General features: G+C 32.8%; 1 protein-coding gene across 5 annotated transcripts in view; it reads right to left on the reverse strand.

Annotated features, from left to right (window-relative positions):
* The window catches only part of LOC137646471 (leucine-rich melanocyte differentiation-associated protein-like), a 159,338-nt gene that overhangs the window by 46,258 nt on the left and 95,580 nt on the right, over nucleotides 1-17,500 (reverse strand). The window contains exon 1 of one of the 5 annotated variants that reach the window (XM_068379582.1): nucleotides 6,631-7,098. The exons of 3 other annotated variants lie outside the window; for them this stretch is intronic. In XM_068379582.1, coding sequence (XP_068235683.1) covers nucleotides 6,631-6,690 — 60 coding nt within the window. In that variant the 5' untranslated portion in view covers nucleotides 6,691-7,098. Of the gene's footprint in view, nucleotides 1-6,630; nucleotides 7,099-17,500 lie in introns of those variants that run through there. One more of the 5 variants, XM_068379586.1, reaches the window with a different exon arrangement.

Raw genomic sequence — 17,500 nt, forward strand, 5'->3', positions numbered from 1 at the left:
TTCATGTTCGTTTTAGTGCGAGGGAAGAGCGAAGATACAAGCATAATATATACAAAAGGAATTATGTACAATTGTGTGACACACGGTTGGTACATAGTATTCTAGTGCTAGCCCTACAAATGAGCAACTATTCTAGCAAAGGTACACCCAGCCTTTGTCTGTCAGATCATAATACTTTGATTGGAAAGTTTCTTATCATTTTTGAAACCTATATGTACTATAAATAATTATTTGTTCCGACACGAGCACATACCTTCGTTCTGTGATAGAAGTTTGACTTCGGCGAAGCCATACTCATATTAAAGATCTCAGGTTTGTAAAGTTAGGAAAAAATAAATATCACTTTGAAATTTTTTGTTGTTTTATATAAACATCCATGCTACTATGAATTACTAAACTAAACCCTACTATCTTGCAGCAGCTTTAGGCATATGTGCGTGTGACTCTTTATGTTTATAATTCCCGCAAACAAAATAGGTATTTATGTAAAATTATTTCTGTACATTTTGTTATTCATGACCATGTAGGTGTGTGTGTCTGTACAGATTCTGACATACATGGAAGGATGCTAAGAGTGAATTGATGATGAGACTACCTGTGAGATGCTGTGGTACTGTGGGGAAAATGTGACTTGAGTGGTTGACCAGGATGTTTAAGGCATGTCTGGACAAGGGAAGGGTACTGACAAATTATTGAGAGGAATTTTCGTCCGTTTGTATTGCAGTAAATGGATATATGAGACTAAGAACTGTAGTAGGCTATATTAGGATTTTGGTTGAGAAACAGATAACAGATGGAACTATATGGGAAGAATAGTTTGGGTTTGGACTAGGAAAGGGTATGAGGACAAAGCATTTGTTTTCAATCAGTGAGAAATTTTAAAAGTGAAAGTCAATATGTGGCATAAATACTTAGACTTAATATATGATAGAAGAGGCTTAAAGGTCGCTCATGATTGGCAGAGGCAAGGAACTGGACAAGGACCCTGAGACTGACCATATAGCCTACATATATGATATGTGCCTAAGCCCCTCTCCGTGAAATTAGGAATAGGGAGGGCTAGGCAATGGCTGTTGATGACTCAGCAGGAAGACCTACAGGATTCCCCAAAACCAAAACTCCCATCCCTAGCTCACAAGGAGGGTGAGGTTGACTACTATAAACTATTGAGCATGAGTGGCTCTCGAATTCCAGTCCAATAGATTGGCAGGCCGAGATGTATCCAACTGGCTGCCAGATGATAAATGTTTGAGAGCAATAAAGAGATTCGCCAGATGATAAATTTTTGAGAGCAATAAAGAGATTCGCCATATGGCAAATTTTTGAGAGCAATAAAGAGATTCGCCATATGGCAAATTTTTGAGAGCAATAAAGAGATTCGCCAGATGATAAATTCTTGAGAGCAATAAAGAGAATTGCCATATGGCTGGGGCTTAGCAATTGAAGCTCTATGAAATGTAGCCCAGGAAATTACTAAAATGTGGAAAGATAATGCATCTATGATATTTGAAGGTTGTTGATGTTGGGTTGATGAACTTTTGTTTACAATTCTTTCAGTAATACTTATCATTTCTTTTCTCAGGAGTCACCTCCTGTCAAGGATGTTCATGATATTGATATTCGTAATAAAAGATATCCTTTAGAAAATATGTATGTACTGGTCATTGAAAATGGATAGATTATGATTGTGCAAAATGTACATCTTCAAACATATACCAAGGCACTTCCCCTAATTTTACGGGGTAAGCCGACATCAAACAAATGAAACAAAAAAGGGGACCTCTCCTCTCTACGTTCCTCCCAGCCTGTCAACTAAGTTCGGCTGGTACTGCTAGGGTGCCACAGCCCACCTTCCCCCGTTATCCACCACAGATGAAGCTTCATAACGCCAAATCCCCTACTGCTGCTACCTCCGCGGTCATCTAAGGCACCGGAGGAAGCAGCAGGACCTACCGGAACTGCGTCACAATCGCTCGCCATTCATTCCTATTTTTAGCACGCTCTCTTGCCTCTCTCACATCTATCCTTCTATCACCCAGAGCTTTCTTCACTCCATCCATCCATCCAAACCTTGGCCTTCCTCTTGTACTTCTCCTATCAACTCTTGCATTCATCACTTTCTTTAGCATACAGCCATTTTCCATTCTCTCAACATGACCAAACCACCTCAACACATCCAACCGATCTATCAATAGGCGACAGTAAATAGAGTGATTGCACAAACAAACAAACACACACACGCAAACATACATACCTATCTATCTATCTATCTATGAATATATATATATATATATATATATATATATATATATATATATATATATATAAGGATATGTGTATATGTATGCGTGTTGTTTTTAATAGTATAACCATTACATTTAAAAGGGAGGACTCCTAGATTAGGTTTGCTAGTCCCTACCAACTCTGAATGTGATGTATCAAATAAGGCCTACTACTAGTTACACCATTCATTATTAGAACAATTTATAATGTATGTGCATATATACACTGCTCACAAAATTGTGAGTGCTATTTTAATCTTTGCTATATAGAGTAAATGACAGCAATCTAGAAAATATAGTTACTGATTTTAAAATCCTTATTTTCTGTGACTCCCAAGTGTTTTCAGCTCCTTGCTTATCTGTGATGTGAACTAGGAAGCTGGTTAGTTCAAGTACCCCTCATTGATATCTAGCTTTTAGGTGTAGTCCATACATTGTGCTCTCATACTGAATGCCATAGTGAGTTTATTCTTCATCTTGTGATAGATGGTTTGCTCTGCCATGGCTGTGGAATATGCTAAGCATTACTAAGAAGAATCGGAGGTAGTAAGAGCTCTCAAGATGTCAGATGATGGTCTTTTACAAAGGAATGTTCCATAAGAGCTCTCAAGATGTCGGATGATGGTCGTTTACAAAGGAATGTTGCATAAGAGCTCTCAAGATGTCGGATGATGGTCTTTTACAAAGGAATGTTGCATAAAAGCTCTCAAGATGTCGGATGATGGTCTTTTACAAAGGAATGTTGTAAACATGCTGGGTGTGTCCAGAAGTGTTGTTGCCAGACTATGGTTGAGGTATCAAGAGGCAGGAAGGCATGGAAAACTTCCTGGATAGAGTCGCAGACAATGCAAAGCCCCTCATCAGTATCGATAACTAAACTTGTTAGCTATACAGAACCTTCAGTCAACAGCTAGAAGCGTCCAAATGGCGTTCCATTAGGCTACTCGAAGGTGTGTTAGTGATCAAACAGTGAGGAATAGGTTACATGAAGATGGCATTGGAGCAGACACTCTACCAGATGCCAATAACTCGCCCCCAAAACTTTTTACGTAATCACCAGATTTGACAGTGCCTTCACTGGCCTTCCTGACAGTCTTTTCTTATTACTGACGAGAGCAGATACCACGGTTCTACTTGTGACCCACGTGTTAGAGTGTGGAGACACCCAAGTGAACGATATGGTATATGCAACGTTGTCCATTATAACAGGTGGAGGATCTTTAGTGGTTTGGAGTGCAATGTGCTTGGAGGGATACACGGACTTTATATATGATTAAAGGGATTTCATGATGAGATTCTAGAACCCATTGTCAGCCCCTTTGCTAGGGAAATCAGTGTGATAACCTCATGCTGGTGCATGATAATGCTTGTCATCACACTGCCAGAGAGGTACAGGATCATTCGATTCGACAAGGAATTGAAGTGATGGTATGGTCAATCAAATGGAACCCGTAATATGGCATTTATTGTACAAGAAACCCTTCACAAGATATCAAGGAGATTGCACAGGCCCTTGTCGAGGTAAAGGAAAACCTACCCCAGGACATGATCTGCTCACTGGTCAGAATCATGGTTTGGAGGTGCAGGGAACACATATATGCAAGAAGAGTATTACTGAAATTTCCGTTATTCATTTTGTTACCAATTTTTACAATTCGAAAGGAAGCCCATTTTTCCTAAAGAAGTATAACAAATTAGTTATTATGTTAATTGAATGAAACTAAACAAAAAAAAAAAATAATTCTGAATAACTATCCTGGTTATATCATATCATCTGCTCTGTTAGAATAAATATAAAATTGAACTATGTGTCAATTCATGCTCCTTTAAATGCTCTTCAAAAGTTTTGAGCAGCGTATATATAGTATATACAATCATGCATTCTCTCTCTCTCTCTCTCTCTCTCTCTCTCTCTCTCTCTCTCTCTCTCTCTCTCTCTCTCTCTCCCTTTGTATATAAATATTCGTATATTACATATATACATATATAAACTATGGATCCTCTGTAAACATACATATATACACACACAAGCACACACATACAGACAGACAGACAGACACACACACACACACACATATATATATATATATATGTGTGTATATATATATGTATATATATATATATATATATATATATATATATATATATATATATGTACATACACATACATATTTATATATATAAATATACATATATATATATATATATATACATATATATATGTGTGTGTGTGTATATATATGTATATATATATGTATATATATATACAGTATATATATATATATATATATATATATATATATATTTATATATATATATATATATATATATATGTACATACACACACACATATATATATATATATATATATATATATATATATATATATATATATATATCAAATAAGCCATATATTTTAATACATTATAATCTGGATTTTCTTACCGACCTCGGGATCAGAGTCTCGAGGTGAAATCACTCAAAGGCAATAGCATCTGACCAGCCGGGAATCGAACCGATACGGTCACTGTCATACGAGCATCCTGGACCAGGGTTCGATTCCCGGCCGGTCAAATGGTATTGTCTTTGAGTGATTTCGCCTCGAGACTCTGATCCCGAGGTCAGTAAGAGAATCCAGACTATAATGTATTAAAATGTATGGCTTATTTGAAATATGAAAAAAAACACATTTAAATGTGCAAAATTTATCCTATATATACACATATATACTCGTATATATATATATATATATATATATATATATATATATATATATATATATATATATATATATATATATATATGTATATAAGAATCTCTCTCTCTCTCTCTCTCTCTCTCTCTCTCTCTCTCTCTCTCTCTCTCTCTCTCTCTCTCTCTCTCTCTCTATATATATATATATATATATATATATATATACATATATATATATATATAATTTATATATACATATATATAACACATACATACATACACGCACACACACACACACACACATATATATATATATATATATATATATTTATATATATATATATATATATATATATATATATATATATATATATATATATATGACGTACTTTAATCTCAACAATCATAAAGGCTTCTTTAGGTGTTCACACTGTATGGTGCATTTACCGAAGTAAAATATTTATATTTGCAATAAATGCGTGAAGATATTATCATTATTAGCACACAGTGCAGGAATAGACAGATGGTGATTATCATGTGTAGGCCTATAAATGCAATGTGAGGTAATGGTTGATTTATATGCAAGTTTGCAATATGCATATGTTGTGTAATGAAGAACGGCTGGCTCTCTCTCTCTCTCTCTCTCTCTCTCTCTCTCTCTCACCTGCCACTATATATCAAGAGACACTATAGTCCATTTCTTTTAGCGATGCATATTTGCACCGACTCGCAGCGGTGCCCTTTTAGCTCGGACAAGTTTCCTGATTGCTTATTGGTTGGACAAGATAATTCTAACCAATCAGCCACCAGGAAACTTTTCCGAGCTAAAAGGGCACCGTTGCGAGTCGGTGCAAATATGACTCGCTAAAAGAAATGGACTATAGTTCCTATAGCCGAGAATAATAATCAATATTCGCAGGACATTCCGTGTCATCAATTGTAGAATGTTTTATTGTTTTCCAAATGGTCCAATTTTTTTTTTTTTTTTTTTTTTTTTTTTTTTTTTTTTTTTTTTTTTTTTTTTTTACCATTGGAAAGGTCATTTGATACTTCTAGTCTGCCGCTTCCTTATTTATAAATAGTGAAATTAATTGATTGTGGTTGGCGAGGATGCATTTCTTCGTCGGAAGTATTCTTTCGCTAGAAATCCAAACTTCCTTATCGCTATCATTTCTCAAAGGTACAGAAATGAAAATATCTTTATGGGTGAGGAATGGAGTTAAGCGATAGACTATCTTCCTAATAGAAGGATAGATCGTAGGATGCCGGGAAATTGGAAGTTAGGAGAGGATTTAGATAAATATCACCGAACTTAAAGTCATAATTATTTTAAGAAGAAAAGTTGTTTTTATGTTAAAATTATATTTAGAGGTGATATCGAATGAACTGTAAATGCAATTAGATGGATAGTCAAAGTAGTGTTGCTGTTTTTTTTGTAATTTTTATCCTGTGTTCTAATGTGAACTTCATTAAAAGCAATAATGAAACTACACAAATCTCGCCTACTTCTACAACTACAGCTGCTGTTTTAGTGCTAATGAAACTATGACTGATAACATTGATAGTTTTTCATAATAGTAACTTGGGTATAGATTGCAATTTGGTCACAGTAATTCAAGTTTCAAAACGATTAGTCAAAAAAACGTGATCTTACCTGCAAAAGTGGGTTTCTTTTCACAGGGCGCATATTATTAACACCGAGACTTACGTCCATTCCTTAAGTTTCAAAAAGTGCATCGATTTTGAAGGTAAGAGAAGAATTCAGTATTTCATAGATTTTCACAATGTTTCTTTCATTTATAACTAATTTCTTCTGGAAAACACCGTCTTTTGTAGAGATAAATAAACACTTCATAAACCACGAGATTTTCTTATCTTTGCCAACAGAAAGCGTTACTGTCTGCTTGTCTTTTAATTATTACAATGATAACTGGAGATCTAGATCTGTCAAAATGCTCTGCCATTTCAAGTAAAATAATTTGAGCGATGGAGAGTCTCTCAAGGGTAGAAATTAATATTGCGAACAACTAAACGCCAATTGGTATGGCATGACACATCCAATATGCTGACACTTCAGAAAACTGGAGCTGATTATGATTGCCTCTTGCAGAATAATGTTGAAATAATCTTTTTATAGAATTATTTCTTTTAAAGAAGCGAAGAATAGATTAAGAGGTAGGACTGTAGGCTTCTCTGGGTGACACTGACAGTGTCTTACCTTTCTTAACCACCCTTTGCAACCGCTCTCCTCGTCCCTAACCTTGGCCTCCGAGAGCCACCCAAACCCCCCCAAGAGCTCCAGCTAGGAGTAACTCTCCTTTTCCTCCACCTGGGTAAACCGTGACAAGTCCCATGCCTAGGTCCCATGACATCCCAGGTCTTCTATCCCTCCACCTTCACCCCCGCACAGGACTGACGTTACAACGCAGCTTAAAGATTACTCGATCCACCCTCTCCTCCTCCCTGCTTGGTGTCTTAGGCTCACATTCACATTCAGCAAAGTAGGTGGCACAGGTAGAGCTTCACCTTATAGTCGTAAGTATTTAGATTTAAAATAGAATGTCAACATCATTGCCGCTTCTTATACTTTCAAAATATGTTTTTAGATATTCTCAAGTTATACCCGAGAATATTATGATAATTGTCTCTTACGTTTCTTTCTGAATGGAATTCTGATGAATAATACAGGCCCCAGAGTATTTCTAGATAAAACAGGAAGCAGGAAAGGGAAAAAGAAAATGAGGCATCATGAGAAAGAGCCCATAAAATGGTGTTGAAGGTTCCTAGAATGATCTCTCCATTTCTTGGAATTTAATAGGACTAGAAATGAATATGAGGAGAGGAGAACTAAAGAAAATAACAATTATTAATCTTGTCAAGAGTAGGAAAAATGTAAAAGCAGGATGAATAAAACCAGCGAAAAGGCTTATCTCACCTAAAAATAAAAAAATTTTAGTATGAAAATAAAGTAAAATTATATAAAGGCCTATTTAGTTGCTTGAACTAATATTCAGTAAGAAATGCATGTTGGGAAATCAATTCACCTAATTCTAGATGAAATAACTCATAAATTTCTATATTACAACTGAGGCATTTGAAAAGAAGGTAAAGAAGAAACTGAGTGAAAAGCACGACAGAGTTAAGTTAATTGCATCAAGTATTTCCAATTTGTTTTCAGAGTTGTTCAGGGTTGCCAGGTTTTCTAAATGAGAAAAGGCCAACTTCTCATCAACAGAAGCTTTAAAAGACAAACCCATTGGTAGAAACAGGTAAAAAATATAGCATTTAAGGCCAATCCTTTTTTCATGATGCTACTATAGGCCAACTAATTTCAAAAGGGCCAAATTTGAGGCTTTTGTCCTGAAAAAGGCCAATCTGGCAACCCTGGTTTTATGAAGGAAGATCAATTCATGATGGAATGTTAACTGTAGAATTAATCTGGATGTAGAAGACATGAGGTCTAAGAAATGTTAAAGATAGCTGATACGACTTAGGCAATCACAGCTATCATAAAGTTGAGATTTTACTATTATTACTAGATCTTCCTAATCGGGTAGTTGAATCAATAGAACCTCAAAAGTTCAAAGTTGGAGCAAATGCTTTTTTGTTGACCAGGCGGACATGAGTCTTTTTATAGTTTATTTATGACATATTTGTTTTTGATGTTGTTAATAGTTTATATATGACATCTGTTTTGATGTTGTTACTTTTTTTAGAATGATTTATTGTTAATTTGTTCTCTTCATTTATTTATTTCCTTATTTCCTTTCCTCACTGGGCTATTTTTCCCTGTTGGAGCCCCTGGGCTTATAGCATCTTGCTTTTCCAACTAGGGTTGTAGCTTGGATAGTAATAATAATAATGATAATAATAATATTAGCTACCGCCAAATAAGTTTACTCTCAGTAATATATACATATTTACAAAGATCATAACAGACCGAATAGAAAGAGAGCTAGACTTTAATCAACGAAGAAAGCAGGCAAGATTTAGAAGTGATCATTTAACAAATGACCATATCCATGTATATAATTAGTTAATGAAAAAAACAACAGAATACGAAAAACTGCTATGCATGGCATTTATAGACTATGAGAAAGCTTTTGATTCTGTCAAAACTTCAGCAGGAATGAAAGACCATCAAAGACAAGGAATAGACGACTCTTATATTAGAACACTTGAAGATATCTATGCAGGAAGTACAGCAATCCGAAAACTACATACTGATAGTGAGAAAATCCCGATTGAGAAACAAGTTAGACTGGGAAACTTCATCCTTCTTAGATTATACACAGGATGCCTAGAAGAAGTTTTTAAGAATTTAGATTGGGAAAATGTATGAGGAATACTTTAACAAGTTAAGATTTGCAGATGACATAGTTCTATTTAATGAATCATGGGAGGAATTGCAAAAGATGATAAAAGATTTTAATAGAGAAAGCATAAATGTAGGACTGAAAATTAGTAAATCAGTAAAACTAAGATAATGTTGAATAAAATTGCAGAGACAACAAATAAGGATCATGGTCGAAACTTTAGATTGTTAATGTACATATGTACTTAGGATAGACAATAAGTGTTTCTCCAGGACAAGAGACCGAAATTAAAAGAAGGATAAGCATTTGATGGAGAGCTTTTGGTTAACAAAACGAGACTACGAAAAGTAAAATGCTACTTTCTCTAAAAAAGAAAAGTATTCAATCAGTTGATCCAACTACTATTAACTTATACATCCGAAACTTCGAGCCTTATTAAAGCCTTATAACATAAGCTAGTTACAGCTCAAAGAGCTATAAAAAGAATAATGATGGGAATAAAACTAAGAGATAGAAAAAGATCATTATGGATACAAGAGGAAACTAAAGTAGAGAATATTCTAACAAGAAGTAAGATAAAGAAATGAACATTGACCGGGCATATAATGAGAATGAGAGATAAGAGATGTACAAGCATGATAACAGAATGGATTCCTTGAGATTTCAAACGAAGGAAGAAAATACGATGGATTTACCATCTAAGAACATTTGTTGGTATAGACTGGCGAAGAAAAAACATAAACAGACGGGTGTGGAAGGACATATCTGATGCCTTTGTCCTGCAGTGAACTAGCAATGGCTGATGATGATATGATGATATGCTGTACACTATAGGCATATATATATATATATATATATATATATATATATATATATATATATATATATGTGTGTGTGTGTGTGTGTGTGTGTGTTTGTATATATATATATACATATATATATATATATATGTATATATATATATATATAATTATATATATGTATATATATGAATATATGTATAAAACTCAACTGTTATTCTAAAAATATGGACTCCCTAATGGGATGTTGGCTCCTCCTCAGGGTGGTATTTTTCCTACTTTTTTTATTTTACAAGTAATTGTTTCCATATTTACCTATAGTTTCCTGCAGTTGAACATCTTTACAACACACACATGCAATTATATATATAAGTATATATATAAATTATATATATATATATATATATATATATATATATATATACACACACACACACATATATATATATATATATATATATATATATATATACATACACACCACATATATGACATATATATATATTTATATATATATATATATATATATATATATATATATACATGCACACACATATATATATATGTATACAGTATATATATTTATATATATAAATATATATATGATAATAATAATAATAATAATAATAATAATAATAATAATAATAATAATAATAATAATAAAAAGATAAAATTGAGTTTATAAGCAAGATTGTTCAATGAAAACTCCCCTATTACATAGATAAGAAATATTTAGACCCGGTTAATAAATGAACGTTCACACTTAAATTTGTAAAGAAGCAAATTGGCCGATTTGCTCTGAATGTGTGTTGGGAAAAAAACGTCAAAAAACTAATAATTTCTCAATATACGTAAATGTTTCTTAATGGTACCCCATTATCAAAGTGACCACCAAACAAATACTTAAAACGACCCTTGATAGGTAGCCTATAATACAAGGCCTGTGTTCTTTAAATGCTAATACTGCTGTTCATTTGACATTATGTGGTTTCATCCTCTTTTCCAAGTTATTTAAACGTTCAATTGTCCCATTATCTGCTATTAGCAACCCGTCTGTATTGCTGATTACACAAACAATTATTTATATATATATATATATATATATATATATATATATATATATATATATATACTGTATATACTGTATATACATGCACATACATTATATATATATATATATATATATATATATATATATATATATATATATATATATATATATATATATATATATATATATATATATACTGTATATACTGTATATACATGCACATACATTATATATATATATACATACACATATATATATATATATATATATATATATATATATATATATATATACATACACCCAAACACTTTTCCTTTACCTGTTGGGGGTGGGGAGTGAAGTCTTTTGATATAGAAAATAAAAATAGTGGCCCTAAAAAGTCGCAGGCCATGCACGGTAACACATCTCACGCACAGGGGTAAGTTCATTTTACTGTGGATTTTATTAAACCTCACAAAGGCTAGAATTCTTGTCCAGAAAATGTGTTATAGCATATATTGTATTTTATGTCAATTCTCTGCACCTAGTAGTTATAGTGTAGTGAGATTTTTTTTTTTTTTTTTTTTTTTTTTTTTTTTTTTTTTTTTGGTAATAGTTCGTCTCTCTCTATCAATGGCATTTCCTGCCTCAGCGCCTGGGCTATGTTGATCCAATTCTATGCATTCATACCGTTATTTATTTCCTTATTTCCTTTCCTCACTGGGCTATTTTTCCCTATTGGAGCCCCTGGGCTTATAGCATCTTGCTTTTCCAATTAGGGTTGTAGCTTGGATAGTAATAATAATAATAATAACCTTGTGAGCGATAGTGGGTGACTGGATACCACTTACCATAGCAAAATGAGTAGTTCAGCAATCAAGCTACTTTTTATAGGACTGCATTCCACACCCGATTATCGCCCACAAGTTCCACTCAGCTGTAGTACATGGGTGCCATTAACTTTTATATTGTAAAATCATGATAAGAAAAAGGTGTAACTTCATTTTAATAGAATTAAACTGCAAAAGAATAATGAATAAAACACTAATATATGTAATTCACTATGTTAATATGTTAGCTTTTCCTTATTGTACTGGGCTAACTTTAAGACCATAGCAAGAAAAATGTATCTTCATAGAGATAAAATTATAAATTATAGCTAAACCAGACTTTACATCACTCACCAATATTTAACTTTCCAAACTATTCTCTTCCATAGTTAGCAAGATACGTTAACTCATTCTTTTTTTCACACATCTTTCCTATCAGCTAAAAAAATAAGAATAGAAATGCGTGACTATAGTAACCTAATCTTTAACACTTATAATGAATATAGAAGATTGGATACTCCTAATTCCATTCTTTTTCAAAGGAAATACGGTGCACGATATATATATATATATATATATATATATATATATATATATATATATATGTATATATTTATATATATATATATATATATATATATATATATATATATATACTGTTTATATATATATATATATAAACAGTATATATATATATATATATATATATATATATATATATATATATATATATATATATATATATATATATATATGTATATATATATAGTGTGTGTGTGTGTTTTTTTTTGTGTGTTTCTGTCGAATTATTTAATATATAACTAAGTGATTCTGGCCACCAAGGATACTTCTTGGAATGAAATTAGAGTTTTGCTAACTTTGTAGAATTGTGTGGTTTAAAAGTGATGGCAATTTCACCGGTAACGAAATATTGTATAATTGAGGATTCTATAGTCCATTTCTTTTAGCGAGGCAGATTTGCACCGACTCGCGGCGGTGCCCTTTTAGCTCGGAAAAGTTTCCTGATCGCTGATTGGTTAGAATTATCTTGTCCAACCAATCAGCGATCCGGAAACTTTTCCGAGCTAAAAGGGCACCGCCGCGAGTCGGTGCAAATATGCCTCACTAAAAGAAATGGACTATAGCTCTATGTTCGCCTTTCAATCGCGCTTATGCACGAATACATTTATTTATCTGAGCTCCAGAATATTCTACCTAACCCAACTTGATACAAAAACCATTAACACTAAGTGTTTCGAACATTTTCTATCGTTTAGTTGATTTCACTTTCCTTTGTATTGATATGGAGATTTACATATTTTGTAAGATATTTATATTTTTTTCTATCTTTTTATTAAAAAGTTAAATTACATATTCTTTACAATCACAATATTTACAGTATAATCACATTTAATTTCATTTTTCTATAAACAAATCCATCTAATTTAACAATTTACAACATCACACATCTTGATTTTAATTTTTAGTCACTCAAAAACAATAACTTATATACTTTTTGGTGAACATTTTATTCATTCTTTCTTTATAGATATTTTTCAAAAGCCACCGATCATATTGAAATTTACTCTTAAGAAAGGCATCTGTTTCCTGATATTTATATTGGTAAATAATCAAATGCGTAGAACAGTTGTGGATGATGGAGAGGGATTGGACTGGACTGGTAATGTGACGAAGGAGGGAGAAAGGTTGTGATTCAAAGGCAGGATGAAAGCAACTGAGTGAGTTTATTGTAGAACACTCTCCTTTATATACAAAATCTCAAAGCAACAAGAAATTTCATGTTCAAAAGTCGACACTGTTACCGATGAGAAAACAGACATGTTATTTCAGGTTCTTTTTAGTGCGAGGGGAGAGCGAAGATACAAGCACAAAATGAACTATTTACGATCGTGTGACACACGGTTGGTACAGTCAGGGTACAGTAATATGAAATTAGCCGATCTGGCGTATGCTGAGGATGCTGTCGTTAATAACAGAACACCACAAGATTTGCAATGCTTTCTAACCAGAATGCATGAAATATCACAGGGGGTTGGGCTCAAGACAAATAGAAGAAAGAAAGAGATGATGAGAACGGAGTATGCAATGGAAGATGAAGTATCATTGGAAGGAGAAAGGAATTACGAGGTAGAATCATTTAGATATTTAGGAACTAGATCTCCTATACAGGTGTTTAGAGTTTAAGCTTAATGAAAGACTGAAGAAAGAAAATCAGACAATGACTAGGCTAAGTAAAATTTGGAAATGAGATCGCCTGAAATTATATATATATATATATATATATATATATATATATATATATATATATATATATATATATATATATCGATGTTACACTACAGACATGAATCGCGGTATAGCAATGAAACAATATCCAACAGATTTTGTAGAATTGAGAACAAAGCCCACAGAAGAATATTAGGAGTTGAATGGTAGGACAGGATTTAAAATAAATCTATAAGAGAGATTACTAGAGTGCCATATGTGGATGAGATCAGGGGTTTTAGGCTTGCTCTTCGCACTCCCCTAGGAGAGATTAGTTCACCAAACGTTTAACTGGGCTGCACAAAGCACTAAAATAGTTGGAAGACCCAGGCCTACATGGTTGAAAACTGTGAAGCATGAAGTAGGAGAAGAGGAATGGAGAAGTATTGGTTTAAAAGCTCAAGATGCGAAATCTAACCGAGACCCTTTGCGTCAATAGGCCTGGAGGAGATGTTGATGATTATGATTATATGTATATATATATATATATATATATATATATATATATATATATACATATATATATATATATATATATATATACATATATATATATATATATATATATATATATATATATATATATATATGTCAACGTAAGTAGGTTGACACATGACAGTATTGTACAGTGAAAAAAATGTAGCATTTTGTGATCAATCGCGGCTCATTACCAATCATATTTATATAAAGGTGATTGCTATGGCGTTAGAGATCAGCTATTTCTACGCAAAGTCCATGTAAAATAAAGTCCTATAACAAATATTATATTTTTTCATGAATATTTTAAAAAATTATCTATACATTTCTGCACAATTTCTTTGAATTTTTAAATACTTTGAAATATTGCAAATCTATTCAGCTTAACCCATAAAACAGTTCATTCATTCCTCTGTTTTGACGTCGTTGCCTTTTTTAGAATGATTTATTGTTAATTTGTTCTCTTCATTTATTTATTTCCTTATTTCCTTTCCTCACTGGACTATTTTTCCCTATTGGGGCCCCTGGGCTTATAGCATCTCGCTTTTCCAACTAGGGTTGTAGCTTGGATAATAATAATAATAATAATAATAATAAACCCAGACGTTCATATATGTATAGTTTAGCCGTCACGACGTGCAGAATTTTTTTTCCTAACTGGGTTGCGCAAATTTTGACCGTGGCCCAAAAGCCGTGAGATTGTGTCTTGACCGAGATCACCATAGGGTTCAGGGTATTTTCAGCCTTCCTTCAGTCACTATAGTCCATTTCTTTTAGCGATGCATATTTGCGCCGACTCGCAGCGGTGCCCTTTTAGCTCGGAAAAGTTTCCTGGTCGCTGATTGGTTAGAATTATCTTGTCCAACCAATCAGCGATCCGGAAACTTTTCCGAGCTAAAAGGGCACCGCTGTGAGTCGGTGCAAATATGCATCGCTAAAAGAAATGGACTATAGTGTTTCTTTTATTATGCAATGTGGTGTTGATTCTATTATAATCTAGCTAACTTAAATGGAGTGATCGTTATTTCCTTATCTCTTACCAACTCCTAACTTAGAACTTGTTCTTATAACATAAGAGGGCAAACATTTTTATTTTTGGATTTCTAGCTTTTATTTCATACAAATTTGCTGCAATTTATATTTGTTTATACTTATAAGACACAAGGAAAAGATATGTTTATAAATTTTCAAAACATAATGATAGTGTACCAACCGTGTGTCACACAATTGTACATAATTCCTTTTGTATATATTATGCTTGTATCTTCGCTCTTCCCTCGAACTAAAACGAACCAGAATAAACATGTCTGCGTGTCGCCTATGTAACATTGTCATTTTCTCGAACATGTAATTTCCTGTTGCCTTGAGGTTTTGTATATAAAGGAGAGTGTTCTATAATAAATTAACTCAGTTGCTTTCACACTGCCTTTGAGTTCACAACCTTTCTCTCGGCACCGTCACAATAGTTATGATGAATTTCAAGTTGCAGTTTTGGTCTTGGTTAATAAAAAAAATCTGTATAATGTAAACAATAGATTCCCATAAATTAGTCGTTTTGCATTTGATTATATTTTGAATTTCATTGGTGTTGGATTGGGGAAAATTACTTTGAATCAAAACTAAATTTCAAGGCAATTTAAGGGTTTTACCCCTAAAGGACGTACTGTTACGTTTCACAAAAGCCATCCCTTTACCCCCATGGACGTACCGGTACGTCCTTGCAAAGAAATGCTATAATTTTTTTTTTCATATTTTTGATAATTTTTTGAGAAAATTCGGGCATTTTCCAAGAGAATGATACCAACCTGACCTCTCTATGACAAAAATTAAGGCTGTTAGAGCAATTTAAAAAAAATATACTGTAAAATGTGTTGGGAAAAAAATTACCCCCTGTGGGTTAAGGGTTGGAAATTTCCAAATAGCCTGGGTGTAAAAGGGTTAAGGGTTTTAGTAAGAATGCCTAGAACCATTGATGTGTATTGTTCAAAATGAAAAGATTTTTTCAACATTTATCAGAGAAGATATTTTTTAATCCTTCGACATATCCATTCATTGAGTTAAGGATGCCCAGAAGAGCGTAAAATCAAGAGAAAGAAATGTACAGTACCACATTTTTTTTTTTTTTTTTTTTTTTTGTATGCTATGTATGTTATCATCATTGTTAAGCGTCAATTCTATTGTGATTTTATTACCCAGACATTAGAACTCTATGGTCAACCTGCTAATTGATGTTTATAATATATCACTGATATTATTGCATATCTCATCTTTTTTTACCGATGTCAAAAGTGTAAGATCGCTGTACTCTTATTGTAACTCTGTATATGGCTTTTGCTGAAATAAAGATTATTATTATTGTTATTATTATTATTATTATTATTATTATTATTATTATTATTATTATTATTATAATCTTATGCGTCGAAGCAGTAGTAATCTGACGTTCAGTAATGATAATAAAAATGTAGAACAAGATGTAAAAGACAAATACTTGGCTTCCTCTAAGTTCAAAAGTTCATTTTTTTTTTTTGTTGACCAGGCGGACATGAGTCTTTTTATAGTTTATATATGACATATTTGTTTTTGACGTTGTTAATAGTTTATATATGACATATCTGTTTTGACGTTGTTACTTTTTTTAGAATGATTTATTGTTAATTTGTTCTCTTCATTTATTCATTTCCTTATTTCCTTTCCTCACTGGGCTATTTTTCCCTGTTGGAGCCCCTGGGCTCATAGCATCTTGCTTTTCCAACTAGGGGTGTAGCTTGGATAGTAATAATAA

The sequence above is a fragment of the Palaemon carinicauda genome, chromosome 1 (assembly GCF_036898095.1).
Source record: "Palaemon carinicauda isolate YSFRI2023 chromosome 1, ASM3689809v2, whole genome shotgun sequence".
Taxonomy (NCBI): domain Eukaryota; kingdom Metazoa; phylum Arthropoda; class Malacostraca; order Decapoda; family Palaemonidae; genus Palaemon; species Palaemon carinicauda.